This window comes from Elephantulus edwardii, unplaced genomic scaffold (assembly GCF_000299155.1).
Source record: "Elephantulus edwardii isolate Elephantulus edwardi_28Jun2011 unplaced genomic scaffold, EleEdw1.0 scaffold00255, whole genome shotgun sequence".
Taxonomy (NCBI): Eukaryota; Metazoa; Chordata; class Mammalia; order Macroscelidea; family Macroscelididae; genus Elephantulus; species Elephantulus edwardii.
The window spans coordinates 4,025,978-4,046,446 of NW_006400005.1; the positions used below are offsets into that span (position 1 = coordinate 4,025,978).

A 20,469-nucleotide genomic window follows, 5' to 3' on the forward strand; every position below is an offset into this window, starting at 1 on the left:
AAGAGGGGAAAATTTAAACCAATATATAACAAGTAATTTTGAACATTTTAATCTTTTAAGTTTAAAGCTAGAAATATTAACAATATGATCATTTCCAATCCAGAGATGCATATTCCAATGCAGTTCCTATTTTCCATAAATGGTTTTGGTAAGAAGAATATTGTAAATGTGGATACAGTTCCACTATTCCTCCTCAATGCCATGATATAGTGTTACTAGCATGAGCAATTACAAATCCATTGCCATCCTTACTCTAACTTAATTTTTTTTAATTTAAATTTATTATTAATTCAGTAAAAATTTACAGAGGCTTTGGTTTTCCATTCACTCATTGTTTCACATTTCTCTCATCCCAAGCCTCTCCCCAAAATAGAATCTTGAGTGTATTCCATCTGAATTTTAAAATAATCTTAAGAAGAGGTTTGAATTTTGAGCACCAGTGATCAAAGACCAGATGAATTGTGGGATGACATCAAGGATATCATCCATGAAGAGACCAGAAAGTCACTATGAAGACAGAGGAAAGGGGTGGGGGAAACCCAAAATGGATGTCAGAAGTTGTTGTTGTTATATGCCATCAAGTCGTTTGCGACTCATAGCGACCCTATGTACAACAGCCCTAAACCCTGCTCTATCCTGTGCCAATCGCAGAGACATGAAAATTGCAGTACACCTTCAATAAACCAAAACAAAGGGAGGATATGTTGAAGTAAAATAATTAAACAGAAGATTTCAAAGGGCAGCTTGAGAAGACAAAACCAAGGTCAAAGGCAATAGAAAAGGGAGATCATTGTTTCGTGGTTCCCAGACACTCAGCAACATTCGACATTTCGTTGAGTATTTCATCAAAGTGTGGCCTTTCATCCCTAGATGACCAAGCTTAGTGACCTAAGTAGAAAATAAGTTTCAAGAAGGAGATCTGCCTTTGAACCTTGATAAGAGTATAAGAAATTGTACTGTCAACCCAAAGGCATGGTTTAAATCTGCCAACTGCTCTGCAGGAGAAAGATGGGAAGTCTCTTCGTTTGATTAACTGCCCTGTAAACCCAATGGAGGGTCATCTATCAGTTGATTCCAACTCGATGTTATACAACAATATACATAAAAAGCATATTGGGTTTTAGAATACTTTGTATATGTGGGAAGCTGTGACAGATTAAAATTCAATTAGTTGGTTGACCCTTTTGACATTTTAACGAATTAGTAGTAGAATCAATTACTTAGAAATATTCTCAAAAGTAAACTAAAACAAAACTCTAATATCATTAATGCATCTGTATTAACCATAATTTGGTTGCCTCTACATAAAAACATCATTAGACATTTACTCTGCAAGAAATTTAAGTCACTATAAATAAGTGGAAACAACATTGGAGCTTAGTTTCTCCTCAAGAAATAGTGCAAAATGAAAAAAGGCTAAAGTGAAATCTCTCTCCCAGGCATTTCAAAAGTGCAGTATATTGTCAAATGCTCTAACTAAAGAAACAGACATTTTCCAGACACTTGCAAGAAAAAGGCCATTTTCTAAATTTGTTAAGAGATTTTTTTCTTGGAGTTTGGGGTGGGAGAGAGGCAAGTGGATCAGGGCCTTTATTTTCTATTTTCTTTATTTCTGTAGAGTTTGAATATTTTAATAAAGGACACATATTGCATTTGAAGTAAAGTGTTTATAACAAAACTCAATAGTAGATAATTGGTTTTCATCAGAAATGTTAAGTCAACCCTTCCATAAAAACAACTGAGGAACTTCAAGGGAAGCCAATATTTATAAACTTGCTGTCTCTAGGTTGCTTTCCACTTCAATTGCATTTGGCTTTTCATATTTGGTTGACTGTTTAATGAGCCTCTTTAGTGGCCTGTCCCCAGGGTTAACTCACAACTCTTCCTAAATAATTTCAAAATCAGTTTGTTCAAGCAGGTGTTATTTTCTAGGCAGCTCTTGCCAAAGGACAGCCTGTTCATTAACAAGTTTCAGATCTGGATAACTCAGAACGTTATTTCTGGTAAGGAAAATATGTGCCACATACACATTATTGTTTTTGAAATCTGCTATTTGATAAGGAGATTTTGACACCATAATACACGCACCAAAAAAAACCCCCAAAAAACAGTATAATTCTAAACATTTGTGCAGTCTTCTCTGAGATCAATTCATAAAAGTTTAGGCACTGTGTCACTCCTTTGATTAAAAGGCAACCATGTTGTCGTCATTGTTGTTGTTGTGTGCTGTTGAGTTGCTTGTGACTCATTGTGACCCTATGTACAACAACCCTAAACCCTGCTCCGTCCTGTGCCAATCTCTCTGTCTCAGACATGCCCACCCTAATTAAACCAGTCACTGAATTAATCCACCTCATAGAAGGTCTTCCCCTCCTGTGCTGTCCCTCCACCCTCCAAAGCATGATGTCCCTCTCCAAGGACTGGTTCCTCCTTGCAACATGTCCAAAGTATATGAGACGAAGATTAAGAATCCTTGCCTCCAAGGAGCAGCTCGTTTTAACCCTCTCCAGGATAAACCTGTTTGTTTTCTTAGCAGTCCCTAGTATATTCAATACTCTTCTCCAGCACCACAGCTCAAAGGCATAAATTCTTCTTCTATCCTCCCTAGTCATTGTGCAACTCTCTGACGCATAACAACTGATTGCAAAGACCATGGCCTGTATCAGGAGTACCTTAGTCTCCAGAGTGACACCACTGCTCTTCAGTACTTTGGAGAGGTCCCTAACAGCAGACTTTCCCATCGTAATACGTCTTTTCATTTCCTGGCTTCTGGTGCCAAGAGTGTTGACTATGGACCCAAGAAAACTAAATCTGTAAACTATCAATCTCTTCACCATCCGTCCTCATGCTGCCAATTGGTCCAGTGGTGAGAATCTTTGTCTTCTTGATATTGAGCCTCAATCCATACTGAAGGCTGCAGTCCTTCACCCTCTGCAGCAAGCACTTCAGGTCCTCCTCAGTTTCAGCAAGCAGGGTTGTGTCATCTGCATAATGCAGATTGTTGATGGTTCTTCCACCAGTCCTGATACCACACTTCTCATAGATAATTTGTTCTGCATATAGGTTGAAAAGGTATGGAGATAGGACACATCTCTGGTATACACCCTTCCCTATTTTGAACCATGCAGTGTTTCCTTGCTCTGTTCTGATGACTGCCTCTTGTTGCAAGTATAGCACTATCAAGTGTTCTGGGATTCCCATTCTTCTCAGAGTCAGCCACAGTTTTTTATGATCCACACTTGTTGTGGTTGTTGTTATGTGCCATTGAGTCACTTGCAACTCATAGAGACCCTATGTACAACAGCCCTAAACCCTGCTCTATCCTGTGCCAGTCGCACTGCCTCTGACACACCCATCCCAATCACCCCAGTCACTGAATCAATCCACCTCACAGAGGGTCTTCCCCTCCTGTGCTGTCCCTCTACCCTCCCAAGCATGATGTCCCTCACAAAGGACCTGTCCCTCCTTACAACATGTCCAAAGTGTGTCAGAAGAAGCCCCAGAATCCTTGTCTCCAAGGAGTAGCCTGGTTTAACCCTCTCTAGGATGAATCTGTTTGTTTTCTTGCCAGTCCATGGTACATTCAATACTCCTCCAGCACCACAACTCAAAGGCATCAATTCTCCTTCTATCCTTCCTAGTCATTGTCCAACTCTCTGATGCATCACAAGTGATTGCAAAGACCATAGCCTGTATCAGACTCACCTTAGTCTCCAGAGTGACACCATTGTTCTTCGGTACCCTCAAAAGGTCCCTAACAGCAGACTTTCCCATCGCAATATGTTTTTTTTTATTTCCTGACTACAGTTGCCAAAAGTGTTGACTGTGGAGCCAAGCAGACTAAAGTTGTTAGCAATCTGATTCACACAGTTTTTTAAAAACATAAGATTGTATTTCAGGTACCATTGTTTTGTTTCAGATATTTCGCATATTCCCAGGGAGCTAAAGTCAGCTTCATTATGTATTCTAGGCAAGTTAGGTTAACTATCCAATCTACACCTCTAGTAATAAAACTAGCTCCTAACTACGGAAAATATTAAAGGCTTGGAAAAGAATAATGCTCCATGGTAAGTATGCAGACTATGTGTGTTTCGAATTGTTTCTGGGTTAATTTGATTTGAGAAGAAGATGTTCTTAGCCTTAAACATTAACAACTGGACATTCTAAACCAAGTGCCTAAATGTCTAGAAATACTTAGAGATTCTTGATGTGTTTCTCTCTAACACGTTTTATTTGATATTTTAGGAGTTCGTGATGATTGTTGTCTTTGGTTTGGAATTCATTATTCGCATCTGGTCTGCTGGTTGCTGTTGTCGGTACAGAGGATGGCAAGGAAGATTGAGATTTGCCCGGAAACCTTTCTGTGTAATAGGTGAGTTTGAAAGTCTGAGAATCGAAGTCTCAAGATAACCTTGGAGGTACTGTGTCCTTCTCATCCGCACCTTACAGTCCAGCATTTTATTGCTATTGAAAATCAAAAGCAAGTGGATACAAACAATGAGCACTCTTGTATTTTAAAACTGTTGACTCATTTCTTTATCGTAACTACACAATAAGGTCAGGAAGCTCTGGTGATTTAGTGGTAAGGAGCTGTGATGCCATTCCAAAGGCAAACAGTTTTAATTCACCAGTTGCTCTGCTGAACAAAGATGGAAAATCTCCTCCTATATGATTTACAGCCTCTGAAAACCCAATAAAGATCATCAGTGAGTCAGTTCTGATTTGGTGACACCTAGCAACCACCTCCACAACATACTACAGATGAAGGACCTGGGTCAATGACTGGAATATTAGGTTACTTAAAGTAATCCACGTACTTAAAGGTCATTTTTGGGATTTGAACTTTGATTTGATTCTAGAACATCCTCTTTATGGGTCAAGTTGTGCAGTGATATATGGTTCTTCTGTGTTTGTTCCTTTGAAGCAAAAAAACCACTGATTCCTATATATCAAGTATAAAAAAATCTCCTTTTGTTATCTTGAGTATAAAAATCTTTTTTGCTATACTCTTGATCAGCTGGATTGGATAGTTCTATAATTCCTGGCAACATATACAGATTAGCATGTTTCAAAAATAATTATGTTTTATCCAGAATTTGAAATCCAAAAATGAAGCCCATAGCTAATGAGTCAATGCCAATTCAGAGAGACTCTAGTGGACAGACTCTAACTACTTACTTAATTTCCAAGTTAAAATCTTTGTGGAAGGAAATTTTGCCACATCTTAATCCTGTCACATCTTCCGCCCTGCAGATATACTGATGAGTTCAAATCACAGATCTCTCAGTTAGTAGTTGAATACATAACCACTAATGCTACCAAGATCCCTCCCTAGTGATTTTAGAACTAATAAAGTGCTCTGAAGTCTAAAACATGAGTCCTCCTCACCTGCAACTCCCAGATAAGGAGTAGATCTCTGAACCTCTCTAGATGCTGCTGTTTCAGAGGGATTCTGTTCATTTGGGTACCAGCTTGAAGTGATATTTCTTAATGAAAATGCCATACAGTATTGTGGAGTTAAGATCTGGCATCTCCCAGTAATATATTTAAAAGCATATCATAAAATTGAAAGCCCCTAATATACACTATTAGTGTTATTGTTATTAGTCAGCTAAATCTGATTCTCTTGGGTGTTTTGGGTTTCTGTTTTGTTTTGTTTTTTTTTCCTTACTTCTTAAAGCATAAATTCAAACTCAAATACTGGAAGTTCATGGTGAAGGTTTACTTATTTCTACTATTTCCAAGCTGGAAACACTGGGTTTTGTAATGTACTTGATAGTTCATATAGATTATCTCCTCCTCATCCACAATAGGTTATCTTCACACACACACACACACACACACACACACACACACCTTTTTAAGATTCAGGAAAGGCTGAGAAACCCTTTGATTTCTTCTTTTCTGCTGAGGAATATGTAAAGAGTTTGTTTTTTTTTTAATTTAGGTTGTTTATTTTTCATTTCAATGAACATCTACAGAGATTTTGGGATTCCATTCATTCATTGTTGCACCCTTCTTCCCGCACAAACCCCTCCCCCCCCGTTTGCTCCTCTCCTTGAAAAGCTCCCTCATTGGTACACAAACCCCCCCTGCACCTCCCCAAACCCCACCCCCTACCCCCAAATATAATTCACTCTGCAACCCTCATTGCATACTCCTACAATAAAAATAATGCCCTAAAATATAATACTTTTAGACTATTCTCTACCCCATAGACTTCAATGCCGTAAACATATTTCATCCAGTTTTTCTCACGTAAAGAGTTTTACAACTCAAATGTGTCGTCTCCTTGTGTGTGACTTACTCCCTCTGAAAACCCACTGGATGGTCAGCTATGAGTCAGTTCCAATTGAGCAGCACAAAACAACAAAAATGGTAGAGGACAGGCACTCCAGTTGGATATTCCACAGCATGTTGCACCAGAAATACAAGAGTCTCCAGGGGTGTGAATTTTCCAGCAGTTTTGGAAGACAGATTGGAAGTCTCTTCCCTTTAAGATTTACAGCCTTAGTAACCAGATGGAAGGTCACGACTTGTCAGATTCATCTCAGTGGTTTATGAGAGATGGAGGAAGAGTGAGCTAAGGAAGACTTGAAGAAAATATCTCTTCATACTAGGGCTTTGTAAAGAAGAGTCCTGTCAACCAACTTTGCTGTGTTTGCAGAGTAAACCCTGTGGATGAAAGAACTGGTGGTCACCTCAGACAGTCTCTGCCACAAAGATATTTCTGTGTTATGCATGTACAAGAGCCATCATTTATTTAATAAAGATGTACTAAGTACATTAGTTAATCAAGAGAAATATCTGAGTTAAATCAACTTTAAAATACTGTTTGGAATTCATTAGTGCTGTCTCTTTCACCAAATACTCCTTTTTCCCCAAGAATAGGCTTTAGTTCTTTTTAGAAATTGTTGTGCTAACTATCACTGGTAAGTATCAATAAAAGTAGATGTTAAATTCTCAACTTCTCTTTTCAAAAACAGGCTTTATGTCTTTGGAAATTGTTATGCGAAGGACTGATGAAGATAGGTGTGAAATTCCCAGCTTCATAGGCCTAGCCAGTCCCAAGGCATATTAATGAAGGCACTTGATTTTAAACCTTGAAGACATTTGTTTCTTTCTGAATTCCCTGTCCAAGCAACATTTTGAAGGACTGTAGCCTGATATGAGGCCACTGAACAACAAATACTTTGTGTCCCTTTGAGACCCAAACTAAACAATTCATGAGGCAGATGGTTAGCCATATTCATTCAACTTCTGCAGAATAAATTGGGTTCATGGATGATTTCAAGAATATTCCATTCCAGATTTTAACGCCAATTAAAAATTGGGTTTGTTCCAATTCCAGAGCCAATACCAATGTAGTTCTGACCTCCCAGCTAAAAAGATAGTTCTCTCCAAGATGCTTGCTGGCATTAGATAGCTGGTTTTGGCTGTGGATACATCAGACAATCTTAGTATTGTGATAGTGTGTAGTTCTAACAATGATGTTATGTAGCCTGTTATCACACTTGCCTATAGTCTCATTAATAGTGACCTTACAAATTCAGCATGAGATGATTAATGGCAGCAGTTAATTCTTCAGACTTCTGCTTCATCTGAGTCTTTTATCTCAAATTAATCACTTTGCAAGAAAGTTTCATGTGTAAATAGTGACTCCCCATTAAAAAAAAGATGATATTCCTACTTATGTGTATGATAACAAGGAATTTTTTTGTCTTTTGTTCATTGTGCACTTAACAGTTTAATCCATGGTCCAACCAACTTGAGGTAATGTTGAAATATATTCAAATGTGGTTCAGTTCTTCAGTACAAATTTAACCAACTACCTAAAGGCAACAGTTTTTCTGGATGCCTCCTGAAACTCTCTTTGGCATTTTTAATAGGTTCATGAACATGACTAATGTCACAGATTGACTAATGAAAGTGAATTGTGAAATGCACCTCATAGCCTTTTTGTTCAAACTAATATATTATGCATAGGGTTTTTGATGAACAAAACAAATTGCACTGGAAAAGTCTGCTGTCAGGGACCTCTCCGGAGTGCTGAGAAGTAATGATATCAGTCTAGAGACTAAGTATCATTGCCACAGTGCTTGTCAAAGCCAGTTCTGATTAATCTCCTTTGTCAGTGTATCCTTTGTCATTCCCTATTACTCCTCCCTGAGAGAGACTTCACCCTGATTCATAAGGAAAAGGGGATGGCGTATTCTCTTAGCTACTTCCTGCTGAAAAGGGACGCTGGTAGGTTTCAGAGTGAAGATCTTCTCTCACTACTCTAAAGGGCCCCATATTGACCAACTTACACAATTTGATAGAGACCGCAAAGGCTAATTCCCAAAAACTTTCTTCTCTTTAATTGCCCACCCTCTGTCCTTACCTTCTAGCCAAAGCTAGGAATATTTCTAAAACTTTTTGACTTAAGAAATCATGAGATCATTGTACACTTTTGTTTGGAAAACATTTTAAATAATTGTAACCTGATCCAGGAAGTATTAAAAGAAGATGGATATACTGAGTCACTGTATCGAAAGCAATTGGAAGACACAGAAGAATTTCATGAAATAACATATGAGCAAGAGCCTATGGTGATGAAGGAAGAAGTTCAAGGTGCTTTGAAGGAAATAGCTAAAAATAAGGCCCCAGGAATAGATGGTATACCAATTGACGTATTTCAGTAAATGGATACTGCCCTGGATGTGCTCACCAAGTTGTGCCAAGAAATCTCAAGAACAACCACTTGGCCAACTGACTGGAAGAAACTATATTTGTTCCCATTCCAAAGAAAGGTGACCCAACAGAGTGTGGAAACTACAGAACAATCTCATTGATTTCACATGCAAGCAAGATTCTACTGAAGATTATCAAAAAATGACTGGAACAACACATCAACAGAGAACCGCCAGGATACAAGGCTGGGTTTAGAAGGGATTGTGGTACTAGGGATATTGTAGCTGATGTTAGATGGATCTTAGCTAAAAGCAGGGAATACCAGAAGAATGTCTATCTGTGTTTCATTGATTATGCAAAGGCATAATAATGTGTGGATCATAATAAACTGTGGTTGACTCTGAGAGGAATGGGAATCCCAGAACACTTGATCGTTCTAATGTGAAACCTATACTTGAACCAGGAGGCAGTCATCAGAACAGAGCAAGGGAACACTACATGGTTCAAATTGGGAAAGGTGTACACCAGGGATATGTGATATCTCCATACCTTTTCAACCTACACACAGAACAGATTATCCAAGAGGCTGGGTTCTATGAGGAGAAGTGTGGCATCAGGATTGGTAGAAGATCTATCAACAATCTATGTTATGCAGATGACACAACCCTGCTTGCTGAAACTGAGGAGGACCTGAAGTGCTTACTGCAGAGGGTGAAGGACTGCAGCCTTCAGTATGGATTGGGGCTCAATATCGAGAAGACAAAGATTTTCACCACTGGGCCAATTGGCAGCATGAGGATGGATGGTGAAGAGATTGAGATTGTTCACAGCTTTAGTTTGCTTGGCTCCACAGTCAACAGTCTTGGCACCAGCAGCCAGGAAGTGAAAAGATGTATTACAATGGGAAAGTCTGCTGTTAGGGACCTCTCCAAAGTACTGAAGAGCAGTGGTGTCACTCTGGAGACTAAGGTGCATCTGATACAGGCTATGGTCTTTGCAATCACTTGTTATGCATCAGAGAGTTGCACAATGACTAGGGAGGATAGAAGGAGAATTGATGCCTTTGAGCTGTGGTGTTGGAGAAAAGTATTGAGGGTACCATGGACTGCTAAGAAAACAGATTTATCCTGGAGAGGGTTAAACCAGGCTGCTCCTTGGAGGCAAGGATTATTTTTTTTCCAGATTTTTTTTTTGGCTTTTGATTTCTTTTTTTAATTATTATTAAATTTTATTAGTTTTAATGAACATTTACAGAGATTTTGGGTTTTCATTCATTCATTGTTGCACTGTTTTCTCCACCCTCTTCCCCCCCCCCCAATGTCTGTTTTAATTGTCCAATTGCCACAGTGCTTGTCAAAGCCCATTCTGATTAATCTCCTTTGTCAGTGTGTCCCTTGGGAGGCAAGGATTCTGGGACTTCATCTGACATACTTTGGACATGTTGTTAGGAGGGACCAGTCCTTGGAGAGGGGCATCATGCTTGGGAGGGAGGAGGGACATCACAGGAGGGGAAGACCCTCTATGAGGTGGACTGATTCAGTGACTGGGGTTATCGGAATGGGTGTGTTGGAGACAGTGTGATTGGCACTTGATAGAGCAGGGTTTAAGGCTGTTTGTTGCACATAGGGTCGCTATGAGTCACAAGTGACTTGACGGCACATAACAACAACAAGGGCTGAATAAATCTGTGGGTTTTCCTAGCTCCATTGTTTCATTATTGTTTACTCTCTGCTTGGTTTTGAAAACGTGCTTTAAAATTGGTGAGATCTAATTTTGAATGACCAAATCTCTTCCTTCAATCCATGTGCTCAATTTCCAGCTCTCCCCTGATACTCTGTATTAACAACATTTTGACTGATGTCCACAGCAATCTTTGCATGATTAGTTTGGAGAGTCAAGTCTTAAGTTGTGATAACAACTAGGCAGGCTTCATTCCCTTGAACTAACCACACCACCAGTGGTCTGTGATTTCTCTGGATTCAATCACAACTCACTCACCCATCAGTTTCAGTGTTGAGAATGGGTGAAAGATCTGAAAGGCTGATTGCATAGTCATTCCTTTCTCCAGCCATCATTCCTGTCTGAAAATTGCAGTTGGTGCCAAGGACTGGTACTCAGATCCCCCAAAATTAACCCCATGTGTCTGAAAGCCAACAAGCTGCTTCACAGTAGCCTTTTGGGATTTTTTGGTGACTCTTTCTTAAGACAGATGTTAACAGGCTAGTATTTTTTAGCCTTGTAGATCATCTCAGGGAAGTAGAAATTATGGCCTGAAATTAAATTTGGATCTGTATTTTGTGCTAAATATTAGTTTATTTCTTATTACTATTTTAACAGTTTTGCTACAGTGTAAAATGCCCAGGGGAGGCAAGGAGAAGTAAACCACAGCACAAATGTTACTTCCACGAATCAAATATATGCCTTTGACAGAAATCCCTTTCCCTTAAGAAATGTCAACAAGTATATGTTTTAAAAAAAAAAAAAGTATTGTCAGCTTCTTACTTACTAAAAGAACAATGAAAACCAACCACATGGCTGAGGCAATGCTATTACATTTGTGAGTTCACCTAATGAAAAGATGACTTAAACTGCTAACATGCTATAAAATAGATCAGAGCCTACCAGAACCACCACTGGTTTATACAGTGAAGACACAAGCCAACATTTGTTGTTCTAGAAAGCTAGCTCTAAAGTTGCATCATTTTCTTTACCTTGTAATATATTCTCCATTTTAGTATGGATTATTCTCTCAGATTATTTCCTTTCTGTCAGCCATGTACTTAGCTGCTATTTCTTCCTATAGGACACATAGATCAACTGCATCATTTGAGGATAGATAAAACCCCTTAAGTTGATTAAGTGAGCTCTGGTACCTTAACAGTAAGGTGTTGTGCTGCTATCCCAAAGGTACATGGTTTGAATCTACCAGTTGCTCTCCAATAGAAAGATATACTTCTGTGCATTTTACTGCCTCTGAGAACCTCCTGGAGCTTTGAGTCAATTGCAATTTAATGGTATATAACAACAGAGTGGAAAAGAATTGTGATATTGGAGAAGAATGCTAAATATCTCATAGACAGCCAGGGGAACAAATATGTCTTGCAGAGAGTGCAGTCAGAGTGCTCTTTGGAGGCAAGAATGATGAGGCTTTGCCTCACATACTTTGGGCATATTGATAAGAGGGGCTATTCCTTGGAGACGGACATGATGCTGGGAAGGGTGGAGGGTCGGTGAAGGAGAGAAAAACTCTTGACAAGATGTATTGACATGGTGACTGCTGCAGTGGGCTCTTGTGTGTCAGGAAGAGTGAGAATGGTGCAGGACAGGACTGGGTTCAGATCTTTTGTTCATAGGGTTGCTTTAAATCATACTTGATTCAATAGCACCGAACAACAACAACAGATTAGCTCATTGCCAATGATTAAATCCCCTTAGGTTATGTGCCATCAAGTCAGAACCTATAAACTCATAGCTGACCCACTGGAGGTTTTCAGAGGCTATAAATTGCATGAACGAAATTGCCCATATTTCTACCACAGAACAGATGGTAAATTCAAACCTTCTGCCTTTGAGTACAAACTCCAACCACTAGGCCACAAGAACTCCCTTTAAATCTCTTTAGTCAAAGTAGTTCATATTTACATTTCTTTACTTAATAATAGCTAATGTTAACTGAGAACTACATGTACTACATACTGTGCTAAAAATTTTATAAATATTATCTTGCTTACCTTACATTAGTAATCTTCCATTTTAAAGAAGTTGTTCAAAGTTAGGAAGATGATTATTGATAGAACCAGGATTCACTGCTACATTATTTCACTCCACTGGAGAAAAATGCTTTTACCATTTACAAACATTTTAAAAATTAAATTACATTAAACCCATTCATTGTCATCTTGTGAAAAAAGAAGATAATACTTTTATGTTAATCATTAGTCAGTAATAATCATTGAGTGGAAAACCAGGTTTTACAGAATAGCATTGATTAAAGAATAAACTTTATACTAGCTGAATCAGATTGCCTTTTGCTGCTTTCTAGTCTGAAAGGAAAACTGGAATCTCAAATTTACTTGCCTTTTTAAAAATTGTGCAGTCTTGAGCAGTATTACCATGAGGTTCCTTGAATATTTCCCAACTGAAGATACCTTCAGTGATGTTATACCTATATTTTAAAGATGTTTCCTATGCTAGCAACAACTTCATGCCTCAGAATGTTAATTAATAGATCATGGGGACCTATTTAGGCAATTGATCACATTGAACATAAACATGAACTCATGATATAAGTTTATTAGTTAATGTGACTTAACCAACTAGAGAATGCCCTTAAAGAGTTGTTATTATTTTTGTGTGCCTTCAACTCAGAACCAATACATAGCTGACCCTCTGACAGATTTTCAGAGGCAGTAACCAGACAGGAGGAGATTACCCATCCTTCTCCCATGGAGCAACTAGTTGATTTGAACCACATGCCTGTGGAATTATAGCACAGATTCTTACCAGAGTAAGAAAAGATTAAGCTCACTTCTCTTATAAATTTTAGTGTCTAATGTAAAGTAGTATGATGTGATATGTCTCATTGAGTAGGCTATAATTCATAGTGATCCTATGAACAATAGATCTGAATCTTGCCCTATCTTGTACCCTGCTCATAGTGTCTGCCATGCTCAAGTCCATTCTTGCAATCATTGTATCAATCTATCTCTTAAATGGACTTCCTCTATTTTACTGTCCCTTTACTTTCACTATAGCACTATGATATATTGTACTAACAATTTTAATAGAATATTTATGTGAGACTTTTTTAAAAGTAATGCTGTTGTTGTGGTTTTGTGCCATCGAGTCATCTGTGACTCAAACTGATCCTATGAACAATAGCTCAGAACCCTGCCCTATCCTCAGTTAATCTCACATCTACTCCCATTACCCCAGTAACTCTGTCAGTCCATCTCATTCTGGGTCTTCTTTTCCTGCACTGACCTCCCATCCTTCCAAACATGCTGTCCTTCTCCAAAGACTGGTCCCTTCTGGCAACACACCCAAAATATGTGAGATGGACCTTCAAAATCTTTTCCTCTAAAGAGCAGCCTAGTTTCACTATCTACAGAACTGTTCTGTTTTGTTCGGGTTTTTTTTTTTTTCTTTCAGCAGACCATGGTATGTTCAATACTATTTTCAGAACAACTCTAAGTCATTGACTCGTCTTTTGTAATCTTTAGTTATTGTCAAGCTCTCTGATGTGTAGCAAGTAATTTCAAAGACCATGGCCTGGATCAGACCCTTATTAGTCTCTAAACTGGCATCATTGCTGTTCAGCACTCTGGAGAGATACCTGACAGCAGATTTTCCTTACATGTTTTGATGCAAAGAATGTTGGTTGTGCTTCTGAATAAGATGACATTTGAACAGTCTTGAACTTTTTTCCATCTATCATGATGATACCAATTGGATTAGTGGTGAAGATCTTTGTTTTCTTGATATTGAGCTACAATCCATATTGACTGCACTAGGATATGGCAATCACAATCATAAGTTCCTGTCTTCAGCACACAGGAGCAATGATTTTTGTAAATTATTACCTAACTTGGGAGAGATTGGAGAGCATTATGCTGAGTGAACTAATTCAGTCCCACAAGTATAAATATTGTATAAAACCATTATTGTAGAATGAGTATAAGAATCCAAGAAGGGTGAGAGAGGGTGGAAGGAGAGGGATGAGGATATGCAGGAGGAGGAGGGGATAGTCATGGAGTTGTGCAATTTCATGGGTGGGAGCGAAAGAGAAATTAAAAGAATCTGTTTTCTAAAACAGTGTATTTGAACTTTGTAAATAAACGACCAGAAAAATATTTTTTAAAAAAATGTATAGCTTCTGTTGCTTGGAAGCCTTTGGCCCAATTACCTGGAGGCCCCAGCCTCTCCACCTGGTGGTCAGGCCCTGCTGCCTGGATCCCTGAACCAGCCACCTGGAGGAACTGGCCCCATGGCCTGGACACTCCTGGTGGCTGCCTGGATGCCCTAGCACCACCACCTGGAGGACCTGACCCTGTGGCCTCACTGCCTAGATGCTCCTGCACACCGCCCAGAAGCCCGGCTCAGCCATCCCACAGCCCCACCACCTAGACATTCAAACCTGCTACCTGGAGGGCCTGGCCCTGCTGCCTGCAGACACCACTACCTGGAGGACACACTGCCACCTAGAGGACACCCTGCTGCCTAGAGTATGACCCACCTCTGCACCTTCCCAACTGCACTGGAGACCCAGATGAAGTAATTTTTTTCTCCCTCCCAGAGCTGGAGTGGCCATTAGCCCTAGGCACCATGGAACCACCTACCTGCAGCAGTTGTGTGACATTAGCAGTTCCCTGACAATTCACAGGCCTTATCACTCCCCTATCAAAACAACTATTCCCTTGAGTCAAAATTTAGAGAGAAACTCAGGCAGGGTAACTACCCAGCCCTCCTTTGGAGCAGTGCCTTCCTGAGCTGAGGTTTTCAGACCAAGAGCCTGCTAAGGCATCAGGTATTAAAAACTCTACCATGGCAATGTCACAAAAGAATCAAACAAACAAGATGTCACCCTCAAAAAATGACAGAGTATCAGTGAATTTATTGAAGCCCAAAAGTCTGGTGGAACTTTCTGACAAATAATTCAACAGAACAATGACTGAATATTTTCAATGGGTGAACAACAAGCTTGAAGAATTACAGGACTATGCAAGCAAAAACCAAGTTGTTGTTGTTGTTGTTGTTGTTGTTGTTGTTGTTGTTGTTGTTATGTGCCATCGAGTCACTTGTGACTCATAGCATCCCTATGTACGAGAGCCCTAAATCCTGCTCTATCCTGTGCCAACCTCACTGTCTCCAACACACCTACTCCCACCACTCCAGTCACTGAATCAATCCATCTCATTAACAGTCATCCTCTCCTGCACTGTCCCTCCATTCTCCCAAACATGACATCCCTCTCCAAGGACTGGTCCCTCCTTGCAACATGCCCAAAGAATGTCAGATGAAGCTTCAGAATCCTTGATTCCAAGGAGTATTCTGGCTTCACCTTATCCCAGACAAACATGTTTGTTCTCCTAGCAGTCCATGGTATATTCAACACTCTTCTCCAGCACTACAGCTCAAAGGCATCAATTCTCTTTCTATCATCCCTAGTCACTATCCAGCTCTCCAGTCCGTAGCATACAGTTGTGAAGACTATAGCCCAGATCAGGCACACCTTAGTCTCCAGCCTGATGTTGTTGCTCTTCAGTACTCTGGAGGGGTCCCTGACAGTGGACTTTCCCAATGCAATTCATCTCTTGATTTCCTGGCTGCTGGTACCAAGAATTATGACTGTGGAGCCAAGCAAACTAAAATTGTTAACAATCTCAATCTCTTCGCCATCCATACTGATGCTGCCAATTGGCCCAGTGGTGAGAATATTTATTTTCTTTATGTTGAGCTTCAATCTGTATTGAAGACTATAGTCCTTGACCAAGGCAGTTGTCATAATAGAGCAAGCTTACACTGCATGGTTCAAAATTAGGAAAGTAGTCAGCCAGCGATGTATTTTGTCTCCATACCTTTTCAATCGGTATGTGGAACAGATCATCTGGGATTCTGGGCTATATGAGGAGGAATGTGACATCAGGATTGGTAAGAGATTCATCAACAACCTGTGCTATGCAGATGATACAACCCTACTTGCTGAAAAACCAAGAGGAACTTTAAAAAAAAATTCAAGGCAATGGATTTAAAACAAATGAGGCATTAGAGGCTCTGGAAAAACAAGAAACCACAATCCGGAATATGAGGACTAGTGTTTCAGATGTTGTCAACATGTTGGAGGGACACAGGAACAGAGCTGAAGAGATAAACTGCAGATTCAATGAAATAGTAGATGGAATTGTCACTACTGATCTGCTAGGACATAAAAAAATCAAAAAGGAAAGAAAAAGAAGAAAACCTAAGAAAAATGGGGGTCAAAATCAAGAGAAATAACACGCATATAATCGGAGTCCCTGTAAACAGTTTTAGTTTGCTTAACTCCACAGTCAACACTCTTAGGACCATTAGAAATTAAAAAGAAGAAATTAAAAGAAGAATTGCATTGGGAAAGTCTGCTGTTAGAGTCCTCTCTAAAGTACTGAAGAGCAATGGTGTCAGTCTAGAGAATAAGGTACACCTGATCCAGGTCATAGTTTTTGCAATTGCTTACTATGCATCAGAGAGCTGGACAATGGCTAGGAATGATAGGAGAATTGATGCCTTTGAGCTGTGGTCCTGGATAAGAGTATTGAATATACCATAGACTAGAAAGGATAAGACAAGACTGCCCCTTGGAGGCAAGGATTATGAACCTTTCTCTGACATACTTTGGACAAGTTGAAAGAAAGGATTAGTCCTTGGAGAGGGACATCATGCTTAGGAGGGTAGAGGGACAGCACAGAAGAGGAAGACCCTCAGTGAGATGAATTGATTCAGTAACAAAGGTAAAGGAGGTAGGTGTGTCAGAAACAGTAAGATTGGCACAGGATAGAGCGGGGTTTAGGGATTTTGTATATAGGGTTGCTATGAGTCCCAAGTGACTCAATGGCACATAACAAGAACAACAACAATTGGAATCCCAGAGATGGAAAAAGCAAGTAAAGGCACTGAGAAAGTTGTTGAAGATATATTAGAAGAAAACTTTTGTGGCATAATGAAGAAGGAGAGAATATATATATTCAAGAAAATAAGCAAATGCCTTATAGAATAGACCCCAAAAGAAAAACACCAAGGCATATCATAGTCAAATTTGCCAGAACAAAAGATAAGGAGATAATTCAGAAATCAGCTAGGGAGAAACAAAGAGTAACCTATAAAGGAAAGTAAATAAGATTAAATGCATTTTCTCAACAGAAACCATGCAAACAAGAAGACAGTGGAACGACATATATAGAACATTCAAAGAACACAAATGTCAACCAAGAATGCTGTTCCCAGCGAAATTGTCCATCAAATAGGAAGGAGAGATCAAGATATCATCAAAAAAGCAGAATCTAAGGGAGTTTGTAAAAACAAGACCAGCATTGCAGGAGACACTGAGACATCCTTCTTACAGAGGTGCCACAGAAAGCAAGATGGACCAAACTAATGAAATAATTCAACTAAATGATAGCAATGAAACCTTGCCGCTCAATAATTACACTGAATATGAATGGTGTAAACACACAACTGAAAAGGAAAAGCAGAATTTAAGGGAGTTGGTAAAAACAAGACCAGCATTGCAGGAAACACTGAGACATCCTTCTTACAGAGGTGCCACAGAAAGCAAAATGGACCAAAGTATTCGGCAACAACCCCAAAAAGAATTCAACAAAATGAGAGCAATAAAACCTTGTCTCTCAGTAATTACACTAAATGTGAATGGTGTAAATGCACAACTGAAAAGAAAAAGAGTAGCAGATTGGATAAAAAAACCCCCAAACCCATCAATATCCTGTCTACAAGAGACATACTTGAAAAGTAAAGATAAAGAAAGAGTAAAAATAAAAGGGTGGGATAACATACTAAGCAAATGGCAACCAGAAAATAAATAGGAATAAGAATATTAAAATCTGATAAAATAGATTTTGATGCAAAAACCATCACAAAGGAAAAGGAAGATCACTCTATAATTCTTAAAGGGTCAATAGAACAAGAAGACATAACAATAATAAATATCTATGCACCAAATGATAGAGGTATAAAATATACAAAGCAAACATTAACAGAACTGGGGGGGAGGGGGAAATAGACACCACCACTATAGCAGTAATAGGACACTTCAGTACACCATTCTCAAGAAAAGATAAAACTACTATAAAGAAACTCAGAAAAGATGCTGAAGAATTAAACCACACAATAATTAAACAATTAAAACAACTCAATCTCATAGCTTTATACAGGCTAATTCACCCCAAAAACTCACAGTATACCTTCTTCTCCAATGTGCATAAAACATTCTCCAGAATAGATCACATTTTAGGTCACAAGACAATTTCTTTTTCAATAAATTAAAAAATACAGAAATAATACAAAGCATCTTCTTAGATCACAATGCTACAAAATTAGAAATTAATAACAAGAGGGTAAAGGAATGAAAAAAAAACATACATTTGGAAGCTTAACAACACTTTGCTTGAACATGAGAGGGTACTAGAAGAAATGAAAGTGAAATTAAAAAGTTAAAAAAATAAAATTTAAAAAAACAAAACAAAAAAACAAACAACAACCTATCAATGATAGTAATAGAAAGTGTACTGTTTGGGGAGTCAAAAAAACTGAGCTGTACACTAAGTATGTAATTTATTAGCCATATGACTCAGCAAAACTGTTGGACTCAATACCTCTCAATATTCTCAACTGTGAAATGGGAATGATATGTAATGTTCCTTTTTGTCTGCCTTCCTCATAAGGTTCACCAGGTATTTCTATAATGTTTAATAGGCCAATGTCAAATGTTAAAGAGATCTGTATATTTCAAAGCCTAAAAGAAATAGAAAGGATTATTTAATCTGTAAAAAGATCTGATTCAAGACAATATTATAGAATAAGAAATATAAGTGTGACTAAAGACTATACTGTCATTTTAATTCGCAAAAAAAAGTTTCTTGAAACAAATGACAATGAAAACACAACCTACCAAAACCTCAGAGAAATAGCTAAAGCAATAATTAGAGGTTAATTTATAGCAATCAAAAAAACCACATCAAATGGGAAGAAAAAAATGATAATAACATTTTAACCCAACATCTCCAACAAATTGAAAAACAGCAGCAAGAAAATCTGATACCCTCAAAAAAAAAAAAAAAAAGGAAATTCTAAAAATTAGGGCAGAAACAAATAAAAATCAGAAAATAATTGAAACCATCAACAAAGCATTCTTTAAAAAAGGTCAATAAAATCTACAATGTGCTAGCAAAACTAACAAAGGCAAAAAAAGAAAAGATACAAATAATCCAAATAAGAGATGAAAGAGGCAATGTCAAAACAGAACCAACTACAATAAAAAGGTGAATGGTAGAATATTATGAAAAACTATACTCAAACAAATATGAAAATGTAGGGGAAAATGGGGGCAGGTCATGTTTACCTGCGGGTTGGTGGTCATAACCTACGTAAACTGACACAACCAAAATTGAACACCTAAACAGACTCATTACAAAAGAAGAAATTGGACCAGTAATAAAACAACTTCCAACAAAAAATAACAAAACAAAGCAAAAAAACCTTGGAAAAATGATTTTACAAGTGAATTGTCACAAGGTCTATATAAAATACTATTCTAGGAAGCAAAAATATCCTTGATACCAAAGCCAGGTAAAGATACCACCAAAATTTTTAAAAAAAAATTAATTAATTAATTTTTAAAAAAAACACCAAACTATATGCCAGTACCTCTCATGAACACAGGTGCAAAAATGCTGAATAAAATCCTAGCCAGTAAGTATTACCAAAATAAATTTACACATTTAATGCAATCCCAATACAAATATCAATCCTATTCTTCAACAAGATGGAAAAGGCAATCTCCAATTTCTTTTGGAATGGAAAAAAGCCCCGAATAAGCAAAGCACTCCTTAAGAATAGAAGAACGGTAGGGGGTATCTCACTCCCTGATTTCAAATCTTACTACACTGCCATAGTGGTAAAGATAGCATGGTACTGGTACAATGACAGACACATAGATCAATGGAATCGAATTGAGAATCCAGAGATAAACCCATCTATCTATAATCAACTGATTTTTGACAAGGAGATGAAATCAGTGAAGTGGGG

General features: G+C 38.4%; 1 protein-coding gene across 5 annotated transcripts in view; it reads left to right on the forward strand.

Annotated features, from left to right (window-relative positions):
- KCNQ5 (potassium voltage-gated channel, KQT-like subfamily, member 5) overlaps positions 1 to 20,469 on the forward strand; it is a 997,522-nt gene that overhangs the window by 716,918 nt on the left and 260,135 nt on the right. For all 5 annotated transcript variants that reach the window (XM_006899395.1, XM_006899397.1, XM_006899399.1 and 2 more), the window contains exon 3: positions 4,246 to 4,372. In XM_006899395.1, coding sequence (XP_006899457.1) covers positions 4,246 to 4,372 — 127 coding nt within the window. The remainder of the gene's footprint in view (positions 1 to 4,245; positions 4,373 to 20,469) is intronic.